Source organism: Pomacea canaliculata, linkage group LG14 (assembly GCF_003073045.1).
Source record: "Pomacea canaliculata isolate SZHN2017 linkage group LG14, ASM307304v1, whole genome shotgun sequence".
NCBI lineage: Eukaryota > Metazoa > Mollusca > Gastropoda > Architaenioglossa > Ampullariidae > Pomacea > Pomacea canaliculata.
This window is the reverse complement of record NC_037603.1, coordinates 3,184,859-3,207,905: the sequence shown is the minus strand read 5'-3', so window position 1 is coordinate 3,207,905 and position 23,047 is coordinate 3,184,859. Positions and strand designations below refer to the sequence as shown.

The 23,047-nt window shown below is 42.1% G+C and overlaps 1 protein-coding gene across 2 annotated transcripts; it reads left to right on the top strand.

Annotated features, from left to right (window-relative positions):
* The first annotated feature begins 5,853 nt into the window (after window positions 1–5,853).
* LOC112555609 lies at window positions 5,854–22,546 on the top strand. Of its 2 annotated transcripts, XR_003097506.1 has the most exons (10): window positions 5,854–5,992; window positions 13,861–13,949; window positions 15,301–15,473; window positions 15,721–15,872; window positions 16,954–17,111; window positions 17,320–17,418; window positions 18,558–18,658; window positions 18,870–19,372; window positions 20,173–20,297; window positions 21,036–22,546. XR_003097506.1 is itself a non-coding variant. In XM_025224038.1 (9 exons), exons 2-9 carry the CDS (start codon window positions 13,912–13,914, stop codon window positions 21,075–21,077), a joined length of 1,266 nt encoding a protein of 421 aa, XP_025079823.1. In that variant the 5' UTR covers window positions 5,854–5,992; window positions 13,861–13,911; the 3' UTR covers window positions 21,078–22,546. The 2 variants fall into 2 exon arrangements, 1 of the variants encoding a protein (XP_025079823.1); XM_025224038.1 differs by lacking the exon at window positions 20,173–20,297.
* The last annotated feature ends 501 nt before the right edge of the window (window positions 22,547–23,047 follow it).

Genomic DNA, 23,047 nt, shown 5'->3' with positions numbered 1-23,047 from the left:
GCTCAGATGAAAAACTTACACGAGGCCTTGGTTCGCATCTTGGGTTTGTCACTTGAAACAGGCTTGTTCATCTTGGGTGCACGTGCACTTGTACAATGTCAGCAGCCCTGAGCTAATAATAACCTTAACCGTCTTCATGTCCATAAATAACTCGTGTCTATTTCTGGATATCGGTCTGAGGTGAGCCGCCGCACCCAACACGCAGTTCAATAGCGCGGTGACCCGCAGCCATGACCGTGATGATTGATTTGACCTGATCACACCTGCACAGTGTAGCAAGCTTAGGAACTAGGAATAAACTAGGAACTGTAGGAATAAAAGGGGATTACACGGCTCACTGCCTCCTCGTCTCTACGCTCACAAGTGGCCACCGCACCCTGGGTGGTTGCGGGTAAGTGGGCAGCAATCGGACCGAATCCGGTCCATAATGAGTACCGAGGTTAAAGGTCAACTCCAGTCAGTTTCAAAGTAAGTTTCAAAATTGCTAACAGGTGAATGGAATGTATACTTAAATATTTTTTAAATGCAAAATTGATAGAGAAGGAAATGACAGACAAACAGACAGACGCACAGACAATCAGACATGGAGTCATAACAAGACATCCCACCAGTGGAAGTGAAAGAGGATTCAAACCTCAGACGGCATCCAGCCTCAAGGCACCTACAACCACTCAAGCACCAAGCTGCTAATCCAAAGACAAGTGGCTCCATGATACACACTATCGGTCGTGGCTGTCGTTGCTGTCGTTGCTAGATGACACAGTGTTTGCACTGAGACCTCCTCGGCGTCATTATGCGATTGACAAGATCTTCAGTATTCAAGTGAGTTTGTAAACCTCTCTTGCTCGCTGAACATCACTTAGGCAAGAAAGTCAAATAAAAAATTTAAAAGTCTGCTATCACTTTGTTAATTTTATGGATATGTCATTTCAGCTTTAAAGAACTGCCGGAGCGATAATGAATGTGGAGTGGGAAAACAGCACAACTGAGAGAGAACGTGCCAGGTGTGTGTGTACGCGTCTGCGTGTGTGTGAGAGAGAGATAGACAAAGAAAGAGGGGCAGAGATAGTGTGTGTGTGTGAAAGAATGGGAAAATTATATAAAATAAATATATAGCAACAGGATGTTTGAAATTTAGGCCTCTATGGACCCCACACTTCAGAACATCTAACAATCAGAAAAAAAAATTTTCGATAATCGTTTCTTAACATTTCATCAAAGACTGCAATGATACATAAAAATGTAGGTATAAAATGTAGAGGTCGAGTCCTGCTTTGCCCTTCGGTGTAAAGGTCAAATATTTCTGTCTGTCCTTGCCTCAAGGACTCTACTCTGTTCCGATGTCCTCTTGCCATCACGCCGACTTTTATTGAGTCAGCCTTCTGGAACCGTAGTTAGCAAGCGAGGGTAAGTCGTTGCCCTGGAGCAACATGGGAAACTCAAGGTGTCAAGATCCCCGCTGATGTTTAATCATGGAGCCCTAAGAAGTGACAAAGATGTTCTAGGGGAAGAGTGCTGAATTATAACAGTGTCTGCATCTTTTTTCTTATAAAAAGTCGATTAAAATTCTATGATTAACCAACAATCGCCACATCTAGAAACTGGGTTTAGTGGACCAAGAAAGGCGTGTCCAGTTCCAGCCTGAAGCAAGCTGTAACAAGTTGTCCTTTAACACAGAGACTCTGGAGAAGGTTCCACGAAGCTGACCTTAACACCTACGGTCATTGCTTCAGAAGTCTCCGGAGCAGTGAAGTATATCTTCAATTGTCTATCTACAATGCAGCCGAAAGACTATCCACGAGAATAAAGATTATAACGTCTGAAACACACACACATCGGGTTTTGGACCTTGAATTAATGAGAGATGGTGTCGATGGTCCCCAGACTTGCAGTTGCCAGAGACTGGCTTACTACATGTCAGATTTGTACTTCGTCAACATCTAGAATGTTAGCACGTGATCAGCAGCTGTTGTCCCCTGAAATCCCTTTGTCAGGAGTACGACATTACCTCCTTTCAAATAATTGGTTATTTTGCCAGACAATGGCAGGTAGGGGTCTTTCAACAATGAGGCTTACAGTCACAATACACTGGATACTGGCCACAACTTCAAAATGAGAAGCAATCCTCTCTGAATCTTAGTGACACCTGGGGAATATTGTTGAGTTATTAAAGACGAGTCGCTGCAGTGGTAAAATTAGTTTCTTGTCATCATTGCTTTGAAGATTGTAGGTTCAGATCTCGTCTCTACATGTGACACATGTTTATTTTCTTCGGATCCTCTAGTTTCTTTCTTTTCATTCCATAGTACCTTATGAAAAGCAGGGGAGGCACTTACAAACCAAGAGACCTGAGAAACCAACCAACGACTTGTATGACAAATGTCATGAGATTCGATGAGAACCTTCCTGCAGTGTACTCGGTGTCTGTGGAATGTTGCAGGGTATTTTGCTGAAGGAATTTCTGAACATCAGCGTGTGAAAAAGCTTTGACTCCGATAAATTGTTCAGGAAAACATGAAGACCAGGGTTCTGTTTGTACTAACTCAAAGCTCAGCTGTATAACTAAAGTTTAGGATATTATTACTTTCTTCTTTCGTTTCTTTTTACACGAATCCATGTTGCTATTCAAAATAAAAGACTCAGCAACAGTTTAAGACAAGAAAATTCAGTGCTCAACAAAAAAGTTATTTTATATTTTGCCCGATGGTTCATTACCATAGCTGGAGTTATTTTGAATTTTGTTTTACTTAATGAAAATATAAACAAGCTTGTAGCAGCTGCCTTGTCATCGTTGACTTTCTGGTTTAGACAGAAACTGAATGACACAAGAAACTGCAAAATTAAATTAAATAAATGTGTTTTACTTTTTGTTAATTACATTTAAACGGAGCCTAAGTTTGACTTTTGGCGAAAAAGTTTCACTTTCACATGTTCATTTATTTGATGACCTTTGAGTGACCCCGGGTGGGTCAAAAATGTCATCGTGTTGCAATAGCCAGAAAGGCTTGCGTGTCATTTCTAACTAAAAGTCAGGTGTCATCCGAGTCTAAGAGAAGGTCGCTCAGACTTGATCATCTATTGTGGTGATACCCCGTTCCGCCATGGTGACGCCCTCCTTTGAAGTTGATTTCGGTTTGGTTTATTGGTGCTGAACAGTTCAAATAGGTCTGGTCTGCGAGAAAACAATGGTGAGGTATGAGGTACCTGCGGGATCAGACTGGGGAAAGGTGCTAAAGACTGAGGAATGAAAAATGAGTGCAGGTCAAAGGTGTTTCGTTGGCTGACAACAGCTCGTGTGACGTATGAATATGGTTAACGTGCATGCGATCTCGTGTATGAGCAACGAGCGTGTCTCACGATAGTAGTGACTAAATTTATATGTATATGCATGTTTAAATGTATTTGCATGTGCGTGAATGTGTGTGCGTGTTTGTATGTGTGCTGCTTTGCTGGGGATACCTCCTCCTCCTCCTCCTCCTCCTCCTCCTCCTCCTCCTCCTCCTCTTCAAATCCTACAACGTCCCTCGTTTGGCTACAACCCAGTGATCACTACAGTGACGTCACAGCTCTGTCGCGCGCGGGCCGTATACGTGCAGCAGTCGATGAAGTAGTCTCCCTTCTCTCATCGATTCCTTCAGCATCGAATACATCGGCTAGATGAAAGGAAAACCCTAGCCCTTTCAACCGCCTGCAGCTAATTCCTGGCCCTTTTGTTCAGAATCAACGGACGCCACGACACAGCACAAATAAAGCTTCTTTATCTCTTCCTTCGTTTTGTCTTTTTTGTCTTCTTCTTTATAAAATTCTCTGTTGTCTTTGCCATCTCCTGCTTTCCTTTGTCCTTCTTTGCCGGCTCATTATCTAGGACCCCTCCATTTTCTTCCTTCTTTATTTCTTCCTCATCTTCTTTGCCTCAATCTTGGCTTGTCCTTACATTCCCTACGATGCTCCATGGCAACGACTTGCCCTCGCTTCGTACCTCCGGCCCCAGACAGGATCGGGACACTGAAAAACGGAGAACTCCCCTTGATCCCCACCAAAACCGCTTCTACTCTCAGTACAAAATGTCTGATGTCTCCTTTAGTGCAAACAACGTGAGGTCAAGTGTAGACAGACAACACGCGCCTCTACTACTGTCCTCACAGACGACCCACAATGCAACACGAGCAAGAAGGTGCTTTTGAAATGACATACACCATTCTTACGCAAATATTATGGAACTGCTGCCTAATGAAGAGTGAAAGTATGCATACTATTTTAAGTTGTAGCAACAGGAGAGTTCAAACCCATTTTATGACGGTCACTGTATTATGTCATACTCATCCATATTGATGCACATCATCGTTTATTCTAAAGAATTCAGAAAATCTCCGTGGGGGGAAAAAAAGTATGAGTGACGTAATTTTTTAGGAGTGACGGAAGGCTCTGGAACCTTCTTTCGTCATTGATTATCTTGACGAAACTCTATGACGAAACTCTGATTATGACGTACTGTATAGTGCAGTAATTACACGTTCACTGCCGGTAGTTGTTTGTTCACGTGGTGAGATAAACAAACATTAACTGGCCTACACTGACACACAGACAAACAGACATGACATGCAAGACAGCCATATCCAACCACCTGTCATTCATCCATTGACACCGACTGTTCAGAGATATAATCGCCTTGCCGGGTAATGGTGATCGGGGTACCTGAATGGTGTTTTCGTCCTGAGAATAAAAATACCTTCGCCTGAATGGACGACAATCCCATCTATCGTCCTCACCCTCGGAGTGTCTCTGCAGGCCCACTTCTGTCGGGGTATGCATACGTCGAAGTGGGGTGGATGGACGGTGGCTGCCAGGGTGGCGGGTGGGGTAATGGTTACGAAGGCGGGTGGCGGCGGGAGTCGAGAACGTGGTCGACCTGGCGTCAACGCGCATGCTCCAGTTTTGTGCAAATGACGAAAGAACGGAACGGTTTCTGATCCCGTTGGTCACGCGGCGGTTGGAGGGAGGAGAATGGAGAATGAGACCTGAAGGCAGGGTGTGTGTGAGTGAGTGTGTGAGTGTGTGACACTCCATTTGCAGCTGGTGGTGAGTACAGGCAAGCGTTCACTGCTCGCAGCATTTTCCACCTGTCTAACTCTAATCATGAACACCTGAGTAGTGGGAGCCTGCAGCGGCATTCACGGAGCCTGAGCAGTCGTGTGTGTGTTTACCCCAGTTTCCGTTTCTGTTTGTCTATATTGTCTACAGGGCTACTCTTGTTTTCTTCTCTCATGTTTCTGTTGGTGTTGCTAGAGTGCAGCTCAGTGTTCAACGTCAGTATTTTTTTGCTTGTCATCGTCAGATCTACTCCTCTAACGTAAGCGATAACGACGACGACAGATAGAGGTGAGAGGTGACTTCCAAGGAAACAGCGCGTACGGGGCAGGACGCTGCGACGAAGGGTGTGGAAGGCTCAGCATCGCTAAATCATCAAAGGACGGTTGCTGTCTACAAAACCGAGCTGTACAAAGTTCACTCCAAGAACCAAGAATGTAAAAAAAAAATTCTGATATATTCAGGTAATCAACACCAGAAACCAACACTGACGTCTCACCATTCAAATGACGATGTGAAAAAATTATCAACAAGTCCTCATCTTTGTTTCTTCACAGTTTTACCGTGACTCTCTTGTTCTTCAGCTGGGTCTGTCCCAGAAAAATGCTGCAGACTGGTTTCTGATTGGCTAAGTGAAGGCTAGAAACGAAAAGTTTCCAGAAGACCATCCTGAGATTAGTGAAATAACTTAAAACTACGACATCCAGTTTTCATCCTCCTCAGAGAGAGAGAGAAGTGAAGGAAGTTTGACAGGTGAGAGTGGACATTGCGACGATGACGTCGATGTACGATAAAGTTGTGTCCCTCATCAAGAGGCCACCTTCCGAGCGGACTACAAGAGAGTGTCAGGAGCTTGTGAAGTGGTTAGCAAGTCGAAGCCAGACCTTGAAAAATGTGAAATACGGTACGTATCGCTTTTTTTGGTTGAAATCTGCAAAATTTTGTCTGTGAGTAATGTCTCATTATAACTCAACCTTCAGCACTTTGATCTTGAGTACCTAATTCCTTAATAATAAATAAAAGTATAAACATTGATTAACTCCTCGGAAAATGTTGTTAGATATGACATGTATCGAGGTACAGGTAAATATTTTAAAAAGTATTAAAAACAGTCTCTGTTTCGGTGGATTTTGACAGTAAAACTCATCGCTTACACTACCTTGGTAAGTGTCAGTCGGTGTCAAAAGCCTATCCTTTCGTAGCACTGTAGACAACAATGAATTGTATGTGTTCATAAAATCCGCTCTTGCAAATATGAGCGAATGTTTGACCAAGTTTGGCAAAGTTTTTATCTATCCGTCGTGTATAAATTCGGTCAAAAAGTGTTTGGTAAGAAAGGTATTAAATGTACTAATCTGAATTATTATTTGCTCTCGCTTGTCCCTGACTCACTGAACCGAAACTTTTTTCATATTATTTGTGGAATTCGAACAAAGCCGGCCCCTCTTCACTTACCTGTATGCTACCTCACGCTCTCTATACCTACCTGCTACCTGATACGTTTACCTGTATTACCTTCATGGTCCTGTTTACCTGTGATTCCGCCTGACGCTCTCTATCTGCTTGCTACCTGAAGCTCCTACAGGAGTGTCACATGACGAGTGGTTGTAATCTTCCATTTCTAACCTGCTACCTTCTGTACTTGGGTTTGGGAGTCTCGAGTCCGTGTGCACTATGGACACAAAGTATTTTCTCCCACTTCCACGAGCTACCTTCAAACTCACCTTTTCCATTTTCACCGTCTGCCACTCCCTTTTTTTAAAAGCGGTCCTGTGGCGCCTGTCCTCAGTTCAGTTGGAATCGGCTGTCCAGGGTTCAGATTTCGTCTCGGACACGCTCTATTTTTCTGCAAGTGGCATCTATTTACAGGTGTATATCCTTAGTAGCTGACGGTATAAAACATCAGTCCATCCTCCTCTTTTGTAAGCTGATCTTATTCAAGTATTTCTATCTTGTGATTATGATGTCTGTTGATTATATCTCTGTCCAGGTGTTTGCAGACCTGTTTCAGTCTGTGCCAGTTTGTTTGTTGTGTGAATTTTTGTCTTTACTTATGTGTTACCTTTCTTTTGTAAAGCGCATTGAGCGTTCTATAAACCAGGGAAAGTCACTACATAAACTTCCGTTGTTATTGTTATTATTATTTTGTTGTTTGTTTGTTTGTTTGTTTGTTTGTTTGTTTGTTTGTTTGTTTGTTTGTTTGTGAGAACACTGCCTGCAGTGATGTTCTCGTCTTTGTGGACATTGCTGTAGCTAAGGACCCAAGGAAGAGGGTTTCCTGTAATGATTCCTTCATAAAAAGCTAATTCTATTTTCAGAAATAAAAGCAGTCCATTGACACCCTTTGATGATCACGATCGTATATTGTAATAAAGGATTTATTATATCAGCTCCACGCTGGCTATTGTAGTGACGGTGAGCGGCAAAGTGTTTACAGCAATTTTGACGGAGGGCATATGTAAATGAGAAACATTTGAGATGGACTGGGTTCCGATCCCATCACCGGTTATGTGAAAAGATTAGAGACGTAGGTGAATGAATCATCGGCGTCCATTGTTGGAACCTCGTCTCTCCTTGACAGATAATGTCGCCGGCAACGATGGAGCTGGGAGCTCAGCAGGTCTTCTGTCACTGAGCTAGAACTTAACAAAGTTTGGTCATATCAGGCTTCAGAGAAACCTCTTATATCACTTACAGTAAATCAGAATTTTTGTAGACGACAACAACAACAAAAACCAAAAACACACATAATGGGAATAAAAATGTCAGGAGAGACCTGGGAGGGTGAATAATTATGCTCTTCAACTACATTCCAAGATCCTTTGCCCAGTCGACAGAAACTCAAAAAGTAGAATAAATCACCTTCTGCCTGTCTGACCGTTCATTCCCTTTATATCTCTCCACATTCCCCCTCTTTCTCTCGCTCGTTATCGCTCATCTAATGTTGTCTAGATCGTAGCTTGTAATTGCATTAAGAAACAGCAACGATCTCCTACTCTTACTTAACTATTCAAAGTTTGTTTCCTGGGGCCCGCTGCATGAAAAAGCCGATAGCAACTTCCTTGCAAAAGATCTTCACCTTTATCTCTGTATTAAGACAGTTTCGACTAAATGAATTGTGAAAACGCTTTTGATCAGACTGCGATGTACGGATTCAATTACAAGGCTACTGACACCGAAATTCTTTAATTGCCTCTCGAACAGCTGCTGATGTATATTCCTGGAAGGATAGTTTAGCCCTAGGCTAAGGCAACTAAAACTTTGTTTGACCGTCTCATTTCCCATCACCAAAGATTTTGATGTTTCTTATATCAAGAGTCAATTCTTTACTTTTAGAAACACATTACTGGACCAATCCTAGCCAATCAAAATTCCTTTTTGTAATCATCTGGGGAAAGTAATTGCCTGAACCGCTTTGTTCATCCGGTCCCGGTCTGTCCTCCAGCAGCCATCACAAGGGACGCAGCTCTGCCCCAAAGTGTTCTTCACCTTCAGGAGAGTATTTCATTGTTTATTGATTCCAACCTTGTTCTTTTTATCATCCTTTCATTGAAAATATTAATGGCATTTTATGGGAGACTCCGATCCAATCAGCCGATGCTGGTCTGAGTTTCATGAACGGTCGTATCTCCTTTCTGTACATAAAAACGAGCATAAAGCCTTTTCCTAATCACCCTGTGGAAGTTATGATCGTTTTTATGTATTGAAGGACGATACAAGCACCTGTACACTGCAGCTCTGGCTTTAGTTACTTTAAGATAAGTTTTCTTACAGCTTTAAATTGCGAGTTTTTATAGGACAAAATTAAATGCAGTTTGATATCCAATGTTGCCAGAGTCTGTGTTTATGGCTTTCATTGTAGAAGTGGAATCAGTAGTTTAATGATTACTTTTTGTGAAAATTCTTATGATATAGATCAGCTTTTGTTCGGTAACCTTTCCAGGCAGACAATCAGACACAACCTATATTTTTGCGTTCGTCGGAATTTTATACAACAACGTTAACATCTCTTTCAATACAAAAAAAACTATGCTTTGGCGGATTTCATCTAGAGAATATAATTTATTTATTCCTTTTGAATGTGAGAATTAGTGTTTATGCAGTCAGTAATGGCACAGTTACGTAAATAGCTGTTTCGTCTACAGAAGATATGTGTGCCGAGACCAGATTCGAACCCAGGATCCACGATTCCAACTGTTCTAAGGCCATGCGATTAATCAATCAATCCATTAGATCAATCAAATCTTTATTGTTTGTAAAAGATACAGACCAGAACAAATTTGTTTTTGGCTCTCAAAAACACTTACAAACAACATGTTGATCTCTCTCACTCACACACACACACACACAAACACTGACTTATGTCTGATGTTGAGATGATCATTCCAGACGACAATGTTTAAAGTGAGAATGTTTTCAACAAGACACCTGTATACACCACTCCAGACCTGACATTACAGCTGCGGAGTTTCTTTAAGGGGTAGAGTGTCTGCAGGTCAGTTTAGTACAAATAATTTGGGTGCTCACTGAATAAAAGCCTCCTGTCAATGACTGTGTCAGGGTACTTAACAACGGGTAGCCCTGTGTACCTGCTGTCCCTTGATTTTGAATGACTGGGAGAAAAAGGTAGTGTCATCTCTTCCACCATCTCCTTTACCAAAAACCTATTCTAATATTTTTCCATCATTGTCCTTCAGACCACCCTCCAACTTACCCATGAAGGCAAGATTCTGTGTGAAGGAGAGGAGACCATGAGAAGCTTCTTTTCTATCCTAAAATCATCTCGTCTGCCACAAAATAATTATTTGTTTAACTAATAAATTATTTACCCTGTAGAATGTCCCTGTTGATCATTGAATTCACCATTACCCTCGTCACCTGCATTACCTCCAAGTCGTGAATGGAGAAAATTTCATACAAAGGAAAAGTAAGAGGTTTGTCAAAAGTCATTCAAACTGGAGTTTAGAAACTGAGAATAACAACACTTGCCTGTAGAAAAACTTGAGAGGACTCTTCTGTGCATTGAACTTACTTCTTATTTACTGAGGCAAAAAAAGAAAAACAAACCTGATTGTTGTTTCTGGGGGAGTTAATCCTAAACATTTATTTACTCTCAGAGATAAAACATAAAGAGGGTGAACTGTGTGAGTCTACAGACTCCAAACTGCAGCAAATACACTTAAGTTTTATTTTGTTATTTTAAGGAAGGTATATTTTAAGATATATGGTCAAAGACAAAAGCCCAAAGAATTTTTTTCGGGCTATTTCAGAGCATGGAGTCTATTATGTGTCAAGCATTTTCCGAATGGTCTGAAGTGACACTAAGTTGTCGACTGGGTCGGGTGCAAAGCACTCTACTTCTAGTCGGACTAATGCATGCTGGAGGAACAAAAAAGAAAGAAGTGCTTTTGAACTATTCCTACAAAGCAGTCTAGTCGTACGCACCTGCATCTCAAGTAGACAAACTTCCAAGCGGATCGTAAACAAGAGAAGAAATGCAGGAGGACAGACCTCAGCCTTCACCTTTCTGACTTGGGAGCACTCTGAGAAAAAAAAAAGTTTCTTGATTTATTTTTACATTTTAAAGGTCTAGTAGAGCGGACAGATTTTTTTTTCTAACTACAGGGTAAAGTTTTGTGCAACATATTATTTCTCCAAAGCTGGATGAACACACCCGACCCAAACCTCAGTGTTCGAGATACACCGAAAGGCGATGCTAAGTTAATAAGATGTTTGTGTGGACAAGCGTGACCTCACATGTTTAACCTCTTTCGGTGCTTGGGGTTGTTTGTAGGCGTGTCTCTGGAACAGCCAAGTGGTGCAATCTTCAAGACTTTGAAAAAAAAAATTTGCTAAGCTTTACCTACTAATTAGAAAACAATTGCACCCGACTAGGCCTTTAATGTACCCGTCTGTAGGTCGAAGTTGGAGCTCATTTACTGTTAACGTGCAAACGATTATAATTATTTTTGGTGGAGTTTTTTTGTTGGGTTTTTTTTAGCACTCGCTCACTCACTTTCTCAAGCATATTCTGAGTTAAAGTCGTTTTCGTGTCCTAGTGTCACGAGATCTTGACTTAAAGCTTTTTTAAAAAAAAAAAAAAACAGGAGTCAAAAGCCTTTTCAGTTTCTTTTTTTTTTTTTTTTTTTTTTTTTTACTTGGACAACTTTTCCAACTCCACCAGTCACTGCTCCCTTCTATTTCCACTCCCTAATGTACACTGCATTATGACTGGCCATGATCGATGTCCAGCACCGAGAAACGAACTGCAACGCATCCATGGAGTGTGCGAAAAAAAGATTATATAAACTTCTAGTGTTTGCACATTTCTGCGGGGTAAATAATTACTCTCTTTCTCTCTGAATACGCACTAAGCTCCCTCCCGGTAGCTTTTCTAGAACCTGCCACTGCAAAAAAAAAAAAAAATGTCCGGCGTTGGTTCGTGCTGCAAGTACATTTCAGTGTTCAGGGTTTCTCTAGACAAGCATGGCCGTACTTAGGGCGCAGTCAAATGCCTGCGTGTGGATAATGGCCCTCGGAATAACAAAAGAGGGAATCAATAGGCTTTCGAAGATTTTTTTTATTTTTTTTTATATTATTTTTTTTTTACTGCCAAAAACTAGCGCGCTTCCGTTGTTGGTGTCGGTTGTCGTAAACTTCACGGGAGGAAAGTGCCGTTTTGTGGCTGGTTGTCGCAAACTCGGTGGGGAGTGGGAGTGGCTGGTCAGGCGAAAGTAAAGCTTAATTGAACGGTTTTCAGAGAGAGAATGGGGGGCAGTAAGTGGTCCGTTAATATGTTTTGTTTATTTCTCTTCCCGGCATTCTGTGGGATATTGGCGATCGACGCCGTCACTTCCTGCAGAGGACCAATGGAGCGAGAGAACGACCGACAATTTGGAGCGACAGAAGTCATTATTCTTCTGGTCGAGAAATCAAGGGTTTTATGGTTTATTACGAGGGTAAAAGTCTTCTGGGTACATGCGAGGGTTTGCTGTTGTCGGGGTACTTGAGCGTGAGGGTACAACTGCAAGAGAGAGGCAATACTGCGAGAGTGGTTGGCGAGAATAGAAAAGAAGTCCTGGGTTCATGGGTTTACTTATTTCTCGAGGAATAATCCTGGTACTCCTTAATCACCACCACCACCACTACCCGTGACCACTTTTAAATAACTTGAAGTCACCCTTTATTGAGAGCACTTCCCTATAAGAAGAAACTGAACTCAGGGCAGGATAAAGAAGGAGCCATAACATGGAGACATTAGTTGTAAAGTTGTTAAGCATGAATGGAATGATGCTTACTCTACTCTATTCGTTTCCTGCTGCCATAAATATTCTGTCTTTGGTGGCTATTGGCCTTGCTTGATTATTAGATTTATAACATGTAACCAACTGCCAAGGGCGCCATATTTGAGTGCCTCATAGAACGCGAGAGCCACCCATCTCTTCCTCCCCTTCTTCTCTCTTCTCTCTCCGCTTTCTCTCATTCCATTCTCTCCCTCTTTCCCTTTGTTTTTTTTTCTTTTATTTTCTTACTTATTTTCTTCCCCTTTTTTTTTTCTTTCTCTTCTTCTATTCAAGACGTCGTTTAAGACATTTACTTCCTTTTTTTTTTTTTTTTTTTGACCGTTTTCCCTCTTGTCCAAAGTTTTCTTTCCAATACTTCCATGCTACAGTCGTGACTTGCACTAACAAGCACCGACATGTACCCGCCTACTGACTCTTCACAAAGCGTCCTTTGACCCCTTCACCCCCCTCGCAGATTTCCACGGATGATTTACCTGCGCCACGCCTGTTGCACTCGTTTAGATGTTTTGTTCTCACGAGACTTTTCTCTCGCTTTTTCTCGGCTCCCACTTTATCTTCTCCGACATTTGAGCTTCGTGAAAAACTTTCAGGGACAAGGGAAGGGAACCAGCCATGTGATGTTCCCTTACCTCTCCCGCAACGACTTTGTAACTTTGTCTGGCTGGTCGGTAGACTGGCTGGCCAGAAAGATGGATGATCGGTTGGTATTGATAACACTGACGACGTATTCATTCATTTACTATCCTCGTGTTTACCGGATCAGTGTCATAAGAATTGCACGATTTTCGATGTAATGTTTGTTCAGCCGTTGAAGAGTTAATTTTGACTCTTTGACGCGAGACCTTTGACCTGACGTATATGACGTATAGAGGTTGTGACAGTTTTTGGTGTATTTTGCCCAGTCAAGAGGTGCTGGGGCGTGACAATGGCGTGGCGGGGTGGGCCGTTTTCACGGACCAAGTTATTAGGTGCTCAACCTCATTTCTAACATCGGAACTGGGTCAAAGTTCATGCTGAAGATTGCCCCCGGACAATAAACTCAAAAGACTTCGTAACACCCGCTGGTTCCAACGACGGTCACCACCCTCCACCACCCAGTCCTGAAGATTCCACGAGGGTGCCACCCGTCTTTTCACTAGTCTCGCCGTCACAGGCCACCCCGTTGTCCACCACTGTAGGGGGGCGGGCTGATAAATTAAATGTCATCCTGCGCTTATCTTTAATTAGCAAGTGAATGAGTGGATCAGCGTGTCGTCGAGAACCTGTCTGCTTGGCTGTTTGTGAGCGGAACGCCTTATTTACATCTCAATATCTTCTGTCTATCTTTATTTCTTCTGTGCACAAACGTATTAGTCACGTGCTGTGCTATTCACACAATAATGCGCTATTCACACGATACTATACCATGCTGCGTTGTTCACATGATGCAACATTATTAGTCACGTGACATGTGGCTCGTACTTTTCAGACGTCATCACGGAGATCATTCGTTACTGCAGCTTCGAAACTCGAGAGCTTGATGACGTCATCATCAAACAGTCTGGAGATCGGAGACAAGTGAGTGTTCATTCCTTCTCCTCCTTCTCGATCATTCTCCTTAAGTCCTTAAAGATTCTCCAATATTCTGTAAAATTCTTTCTTCTGAGTCTTAAATATTCCCTGCTTGTTAAATTATTTACTTCTCGAGAATTCAAATTTTCCAAACTAACGGCAATTTTGACGTTGCTGGCCGTGGTCGTTAGAATATGTTTATTAGAATATGTTTATATATATATTAGAAAATGTCTATGTTGAGTACAGAAGGGTACAGGCAAGTGCGAAAAAGTTAATTCAGGTCTGAAAGGAACATGGATTTAATCATATTTTTTTTGGTTAGGTTGTCATTTTGTCAATGTTTTCTCTTCTCTCTTTCTCGTCGCTTAGTACATTAATATTCATGTCTGTGTCTCTCACTCTCTTTCTCTCACACACACAGACGCATGAATATTTACACTACAGAAGTACCTAATTCACACTGGGTGTGTGCATACATACATATATATCCACCCAGGGTGTCAATCGCCCCGTTAGAATTTATTCTTCCTTCCTTCTCCCTTCCCCACCCCTCTCTTCAACTGTGTGGCGGAACACTTTGATCTCTGCCTACAAACAGCAACGAACTGTTGCTAGCGACACGTGATTATTCGCCCTGAAATATTAATAAGAATCGATTATGAATAAGAAATATTCCAGACGAACATTATTAGGTTACTTCCACTCTCCTGTAATGGAATCTTGGTTCTTCCACAGTCGTGCGACACAACATTACCTGTAACTGTAGTTGTCTGTGTGGATGGTGTGGACAAGTCCCGTTACTGTGAAAATAACGATAATTAAGCCCAATATCAACTCTACCAATCGCGTAATTCCCGGAAGAGGTTGAAGGGCGTTATGATTTGTGTTTCCATGACTACAAATGTCAGGAAGCAGTGTTTGTCTCGTCTACAGGCAGTCACAGTCGTTGGAATTTGTTTATGGATAATAATCACTGTTGCTAGAGTAACATCGATAATAATCGATAATAAATAAGTCTGAAATGCGGCAACGCAAACGAATAACGATTGGTAATTTTTATTTTGAATCGTCTTGTATGGTTTTTGTTTGTCGATTTATTTATTTTATTATTTACTTTATTTTTTTAAGTAATGCAGGAATATGGAGTTTAGAGCAAACTATTGCTCGCATCCCTAGTCATTTCCGTTCCATGCAATAAAATATTTTTTGTGATTTATTTTTCTTCATCCTAAGATCCTCGCTCAAAATATTCTTGCCTTTTCATGACGACGAAACGAGAATGTAACGACGATGATAAAATGGCGAACCCATCCTCATCTATGAATACCATTTCACGGCCTTGACCTTGTTGCAGGATGTACGTGGCACTTCAAGGAAGGGTCAGTATCTACGTCATCGGCAAAGACGCAGCCAAAGATGGGTCCCGCGAAAACGAGGCCATCAACGCCGAGGTCCTGGACTTCCTCAACGAGGTCTGCAGCAAGAAGAAGTTGGACCGGAGCGCCCTGGGCGTCCTTGTATACTCAGGTGTGGGGCGTGTGAAAAGCACGAACTTTTGACCTTTGAACTTGATTAATTGGGACGTTCCTGATTGCTCCTTTTCCCTAACGTCTGCATTGTAGGGGGAAGCGGGTAGCCAAGTGGTTAGAGCGCTGACGTCCAAACTGAGAATTGCAAGGGATGGATTCGCTCGTTCAGATGACTTAATTATGACATTAAACTCTCAGGTTTTTCTCCTTCTCTAACTCCTTGAGACTTGAACTGCCGTGTGCAGGAGAAAACGCGACGTTTGGCGAGGTGGCGCTGGTGGAGGTGGACAGCGTGCGCACGGCGACAGTGGTGGCCGACAACCACATCGACCTCCTGACCATCGACCGTGACCTCTTCAACCGATGCCTGCGGGGCGTGGTGGCAGAAGACATGCAGGTGAGTGTGCACGTGACCTGTGGAACTTTGAGTATCAACACTTTGATGCGATTATGGGGTTGGGGGCGACTGACATCATCAGAGTTAATGTCCTTAGCTTACTGGACGTTAAACAGCTATGTTTTCTCTTACCTTTCTCTCTCCTACCTGCTGACCTTTACCCAGCGTCACCGAAGAGCACGACAAACCTTCTAGTTCACTCTTTTGCAAAAAAAGACAGAAGGAAGAAAAATACTTTCTTAAGCAAGTTTGAGCGAATCAATCATTACTCCTTTAAAGACTAAATGATACGAACTTTCTGCAATAGAAACTGGATAAAATGAAAATTATTCTTTGCCTGCATGTTACTACATTGCTGGGCTTTCTCTCTGCGATTTCTGAAAAGCCTTCGACCGGTTTACGATCGCCGTCATTTCTATGGGCGTCGATATAAAAGTTCTTGCCAATGAATACGGCAATGAAAAAGAAAATCGAAAAGCCTTTGCACACCCTCCATTTCTCGCTCTTGTCTTCTTTTCAATCGTTACAGCTCTTATCAATAATCAGGTATTTCAGCCAGTAACGCTTGACGATTGACACGATCAACAGCTTTTGTACCTGGCGATGAATGTCAGCAGTTTTTATTCTCTAGTCGGCGCATGTCTGTGCATGCGTGCAAATGTTCATGTCCTTCATTGCCTGAATGATGTAATATTGACTTCCTGTGGGTTTTAAAACCAGGAACTGGAGTGGAACTGAATCGAATGATGTCAGTACAAAGATACGTGCGCAGACAGGTGTGCAAAAACACAGGGATCTCCTAACACCTGTCGCTTGTCATCGTAATGTAAAATGTTAAAGATTCTGTCAGAACGTAGCAAATACAGAGTTTACATTGCATGTCCAGAAACATCTCCATCTGTCACTTTTACTTGAGTGATTAAGGGACTTTTTTCTAGTCACCCAGTAGAGTATCGAACTGGCAGCCTTCCTTTCGGAAGCCAACCATTTGATGAAGACAGACACCCTCGTCGTCCTCGGTTGTTTTTTCTTTCTCTTTTTTTTTCGTGTGTCTTGACCTAAAGCCCTGTGTGTCCAATAGGCCAAGAGCAGCTTCGTGGACCGTAACCCTGCCTTCAGAGCTTGGCCTCCACGTCAGCGAAAACAACTTGTCATCAGCCTCACGACCGAGAAAGTCAGTTACGGCGCTCGTGTCATCAGGCAAGGCCAGGCGGCTACACACGCCTACTTCATCAGCAGGTGAACAATCACTGCACAGGCCTCCTTTAGCGAAGATTTCAAATTTGATGTATCCAATCCAATCCAGCTCAATCTAGCCACACTCGTCCATCCAGTCCAACACAATCCAATCAATTCATCCATTACTATAAAATGTATGAGATGCGGGTATGTAATTAACCTCTTGACCTTAAAATGGTTAAACTATGTCCCTGTTACTGTTGGACAGCGGGGAGGTGGAGATCAACTTGGAGCCTCGGCAATACAAGTCGCAGTTCCCGCGAGTGTGGACAGAGATGGAGTCCCTGATTCCAGACCTCCGCTCCAGGTAGGTGCTCGAGTGTCTCGTGGAAGTCTCGCACAGCTGTGGTCTTCCACGAGAAATAAGTGCATTCACACAAACATTATTGTTTCCAGGGGTTTGAACCTCTTTTGCAAGGCATTGTTTGCAGGCCTCCATCTCCAATGGGGATGGTGGAAACTTCACTAATATTTGTAGCCGCATCACTTTGTTTAGAAAAAGAAACTCTGACAGATCTGAAACCATCCGGGTATTAAAGATAAAAAGGAATTTCTTCCTTTTCTTTATGTCATCAAACAACATTGCCTAAGGTAACTAAAATGCATGAGACAGGATCTGCGTGATGAAAGAGAGAAAGGGGAAGTGATCTTTGAGTTCGATCCTTGTAGCGACAGTCTGGGGCTTAGAAGTTAATTCACTCACCGACCTCGCCAGACCTCGACACTTTCATTCCAAGGGTTTATCTTTTGAGTCGAGATAATTGTCAGAGGCGAGTCGGTGCTAGTACTTTCTCTCTTTCTTTCTCTCTCTCTCTCACTCTCTGTGGGTGTTTGTGTCCATTTACACTGCCGTGTAATTTCATGCGGTGATCAATGCTTGTTTGTGTTCAGTCTCCTTAAAAACGTGAGCTCAGACACTCTCTCGAGGAATAATAGGTTCCCGTTCTTCGCCAGAAAAATACTTCCATTGTCTGACTGACTCTGTGCGATCTCGTTTCGCCGGGAGTTTGCCACCGGCAACACAAAGACGGTTTTTTTGCCGGCCCTCGGTGCACGGCACTCGTGCGTGCGTCAGTCAAATGCTTTCAGGTGTGCAGCTTGAAGTTTGCCGTCATCGAAAGCTGTAGGGGGGCACCTGTCCCACCCCACCTTGCTATGACGACAGGTGACATGACCTGTGTGTGGAATTCCTAGTGTTCCCCTTTCGTTTCTGCTCACGACCCTGGTTACGTATGAGCCGGAGGATCCTTCAGACATAAAATGTCGGTCTGTCCCCATAAATCCGTCTGTCTTCATACATTTATTGCACATTTCCTTTTATTTGTATTTAAGCATTTTAGTGAATTTTTTTTTTTTTTTTCTTTCATCCCCATGTGTATGTCATTGTCGCTGACGGTCTCGTTGTCATAGTCAGTGACTGTATGGAGTTACTAAAACTTGTTTCAGCAAAAGAGCTTTGAACCTGACCCCTCATGAAGACCGTATTCAAAGACTCGCTGTCCACAGACCGCAACAGATCTGCATTCTTGGCGAGAATGAACATCTTGGTGAGTAGTTCGTCCACGAGGCGAATGTGTGAGGGCTTATATGACGTCATCAATGATGATGGTGATGATGGATGATGATTGTGGATGATGGATGGTGGATGGTGGTGATGATGGTGGTGGTGGATGGTTGTGGATGGTGGTGGACGTGGATGATGATGGAGGTGGATGATGTTAATGACTGTTGATGATGATGATGTCGTTTCCCGCGCAGGTGCCCTGGAAATGATCCTGGGCCTCGACCACTACATCGAGAGCGCGTGCACCAAGTCGGCGTGCGTGCTGCTGAAGCTGGGCCGGCCGCAGTTCGACCGCCTGATGAAGCGCAAGTTCGCGTTGCCCACCATCGAGAACCTGAAGGAGAACCTCGCCTCTCGTCTCTGCCTCTACATCTACCAATGCCCTCCCAACGACGCCGCCTTCCTCAAGTACCTCAACATGAAGCTGGCCGACGCCTCACTGATGGCCACCTTGAGGAAGAGCAAGCAAGTCTTCGACACCAACGGTGTCTTCCAAGGCGCCATCGTCGACAAGGAGCGCTCGGAGGCGAGGACCGAGCTCATGAAGCGACTGCACATGTCCGCCGACCGCGCCGCGTCACTTCCGCCGGAAGACATGTCCGAGGTTGTCGTCGCCAACATGGACAAGCGGCTGAAGCTCTGGTCAGAAAAATCCAACCTCAACGGCGGCAAGCTAGTCAGGCTGCAGACTGCACATGTAGGGTCGTTTGTTTGTTTGTTTGTTTATTCATATCATACCTACACTTATAGCTTCAGTACTCCTTCCCGCCTTTCTTCGTTTATCAACATCGTAACTTCCGCCAGAAACACCTTTCTGCTGATTGATTGATTGATTGATTGATTGATTGATTGATTGATTGATTGATTGATTGATTGATTGATTGATTGATTGATTGATTCGGCCAGCTGAATTTTATTGTCAGTCGCTTCAGCAGAGTCAATCATATTCATGCGCGGTCATTGCATCGAAATAGCGAACATTTGAGTCCTTTCTAACTTTAACAGGTTGACAGCTCATGTTCTCTCTTTCTTTCTCTCATGTTTGTACGGGCTGTGACGAGTTGTTAATTCTTAAATCCTCGCTATCATTATTTCCCGTCGCTAAATTTAACTCTCCTTACTAATCTTCCTCCAATTGTTTTCATCGTTGAATAGCAGACGCGAAAAGGCCAAAAAAATAATTATAAACATTTTTATGTCAGACTTTAAACTGCTGCTTTTTCCTTGGTCTCCTTTGTGTTCTCTTCAACATACTAGTCCTTTAGGTCAGCTACCCGGGGTAACACCAGGGTAACAAGCTACACTTCAATTTAATTTCTTCAGAACTAAGCTAAACAAGTGTCTGTGACCTGACAGATGGGCTGACAGAAGAAACCTTTTTTTTTTACAATATCTCACACCAAAACTTAATCACCCTTTTATACAAAAATATTTATTCTCTGAGTCCTAGGACTGCTTATTGCTGTTATTTACACATTTTTCTCGCCCACCTGAAAGGAAAAGCGAAGAACGGTCTCGGGAATAAGGTCACAGTCCAAGGCCTGGAGGTCATAAAGGGCGACAAGCGGATTTCTGGAATAAATCTCGATTGTGTCCCCCGCTTATCATTCAGATGGTTTTCAGTGAGAGATTGTTTTTGACAGTTTGGTGCAGTTTCAAGTGTTTGTTGTTTCTACATTTCAAGCGTTGAAAGATTGTTGTTGAGTTCTCGGACTTTTTTTAGTTTACTGGCGCTAATTATCATCAATCATTTTCAGTTTTAGAATACTTCCCTGACAAATAAATTTATTCAATATAAACTATTATTTGCATTGTTTTCGAAACAAATAAAATAAATTGACGGTGATTAAGAGAGAAGAAACTGGTAAAAAAAGCACAAAAAAATTGCAACCATTCAGACCTTCAGGGAAAAGTTTTATTGTATGTCAGTGACAAAAGTTTATTTATTTGTTTATTTATTTATTTTGCTTTTTCTTTAATTTTTTTCTCTTTGTGTTAAGACTCAATATTCGTTTAACCCTTTTGTGAGTAACACTGCGCTGGAGTTTATTTAGTTCAGATTCCTCACTGCGATAAAAGGATGACACCAGTGGGGCATTTATATTTAAATCGTTCTCATTTCCATTTTATCAGCTTCAAATGAGATCTTTAAATGTTTACTGTAATACTGATTCACTGTAACATATTCAGTAACGTGTATTTATAAGGCAATACTTGAACAAATGTTGATTTACCACTGGGTGCCACTGATTTTCATGAGTAGTAAAAGTTCTCACTTGGACAATGAGTATCACGATTTTCATTTAATCTTTACGCTAAAAAGAAATCAAAAGAAAATTTTCCATTTTTATTTACAACAGGAGTTTCGTGGATCGACACCAGCTGCCTCTAATGTCGCCTGACAGTCTGTGATGTGGACTTTTTGGTAGAATTGTTGTTGCGGTCGTAGATGTCAAAGAAGTACATCATCCTGCCAGAACTTCGTGGGAATTTGTTTCTATTCTAATTCCATTTGGATGAACCTGTGCCATTGGCCAAAACTTTGTTCATTTATCTACAAACGTGTATAAGCTGTCATTTCAGATTTCTTTGGAAATCAGGTTTGATATGGAACTGCACTGAAGCAGGACAGCGCTCTGAACATGAAACGCTTCCGTAAAGATGCACACTGTTGGCAAGAACAATCACATTATTTGGTGAGATTGGGGTGGAGGGGAAGGGATGTCAAGAACAGTTTTTAGTTATGTATAATGGAAGCTAATAACGGCTTTCATGAGATTATCTGATTGGCGCTACATCCGGGTACTTGAAATTGAGTAACTTTGTATCCCTTGATAAACCTGATAAAACTGGTCTCAGCATTTACAGTCTCTTTGTCTTAGACTGACATGAAAGGTGGATGAAACAAAATGACTTTGAAACACGTTGGAATCCAGGATAAATAAATATATAAATAATGTAAATATACGGCTATCATAAATTATATTGCATGATCATCCAGTCTATGCGTCTTGTTTCCGATGTTATAAAGTGATGTTCAGACCCCACAGATTTTGTTTCATTTCTGGGGTCGTAATTATGAAGCGGTAAGAGAGATATCTGGAGGGTAAAGAACCATATAAAATATCCCGGGGGTCTGGGCATGGCATTGTAACTTTGAAAACAAGACTATTTTCCTTACGTTCCACATGTTGACCTGACTTACTCTCGCTTCACAACTTCAGATCATGGACGATAATCAAAACCATTGATTACAGCTGCCGGCCCAGTCTGTTCTAATTTGCCTCAAAGAGTCTCGGAGAGACTGCATAAATTTTGCAAACTGTCTAACGGTCTCAGGAGTAGGTCGTTGGTGGTCAAGACTGATGGCATCTCATTACATAAGACTTGGCCAATTAATACCATGTGGGTGACTTTGGGGGACAAATCGTCTACATGAACAGGATGCAGTGCAACCTGACAAAATAATGAAGGTGTTCGTTAAACATATCTAGAAACCAAACTCTGCCATTCACATTGCAAACAGCATGGCTGGCATTAAGAAATCTGTCAGACGCCTACATTAACTTTGCACAATGCCTCTACCAAAAACATGCAAAGTATTTCAATTCCACTTCCATTACTCACCCAAAAAAGTGGCTCTCTAATTTGTGTGAACAAGAATCGAACCTTCCCCTCACATTTATTCAGATCTTTCGCTTTATGCTCCTGTACATTCGTTGCTTTGCATTATCTTTATGTCAGGAATTATGAGTCAAATGCAGTTTTGTTTGTTTCTTTGTTTACCTATGTGTTTATTCTTTGTTTTACTTGATTTCTTAAAATAAAATTTTGCTCAAGGAGAAACAGAAAAAAATTAATGTGCTGTTGTTTGTGGAATATGTGGACAGTGGACATACGTTTGCTTTTATGTACAAACCAACTTTCGTGGATCACGTGACAAGGACTCATCCCCCACGTTGTTTACCTTCTTTATGTTTAATCACGTTTATTTCATGTCCCCCTAGTTCCTACACCACTGTACCACATCATACACAGAGATAAACAAACAGAAAGAGAGAGTCTTACAGCTGTAAATTTGTCTTATGTAAAGCTTTCATTTAACTCATTTCAGTTTTTGGTCTGTCAATCAATATAATTAGCCTATAATAATCTAGCACTAATGAACAACACCTCAGTCTCAACATATTTATAGATATATTATCTCTCCAGTCTTTATAGAAAAATTAAAAATTAATCATTTCTTTTTATTAAATGTTTATAAGCTTTTATTTTACTTGACTTTGATGAGAATGTGAAGATGAACAATTCTCCCATCTCTCACTCTACCTGAAATGGTCTCTGTCTATCGCACAGAGAAATAACCAAGGTA

What these genes read in the sequence shown, in the direction of transcription:
- LOC112555609 (XM_025224038.1), top strand. Translation starts at nt 13,912, where the DNA reads ATGACGTCATCATCAAACAGTCTGGAGATCGGAGACAA. An exon ending in GGGCGTCCTTGTATACTCAG is followed by an intron (nt 15,474 to 15,720) that starts GTGTGGGGCGTG and finishes TGCCGTGTGCAG; the next exon opens with GAGAAAACGCGACGTTTGGC. An exon ending in TGGTGGCAGAAGACATGCAG is followed by an intron (nt 15,873 to 16,953) that starts GTGAGTGTGCAC and finishes TGTGTCCAATAG; the next exon opens with GCCAAGAGCAGCTTCGTGGA.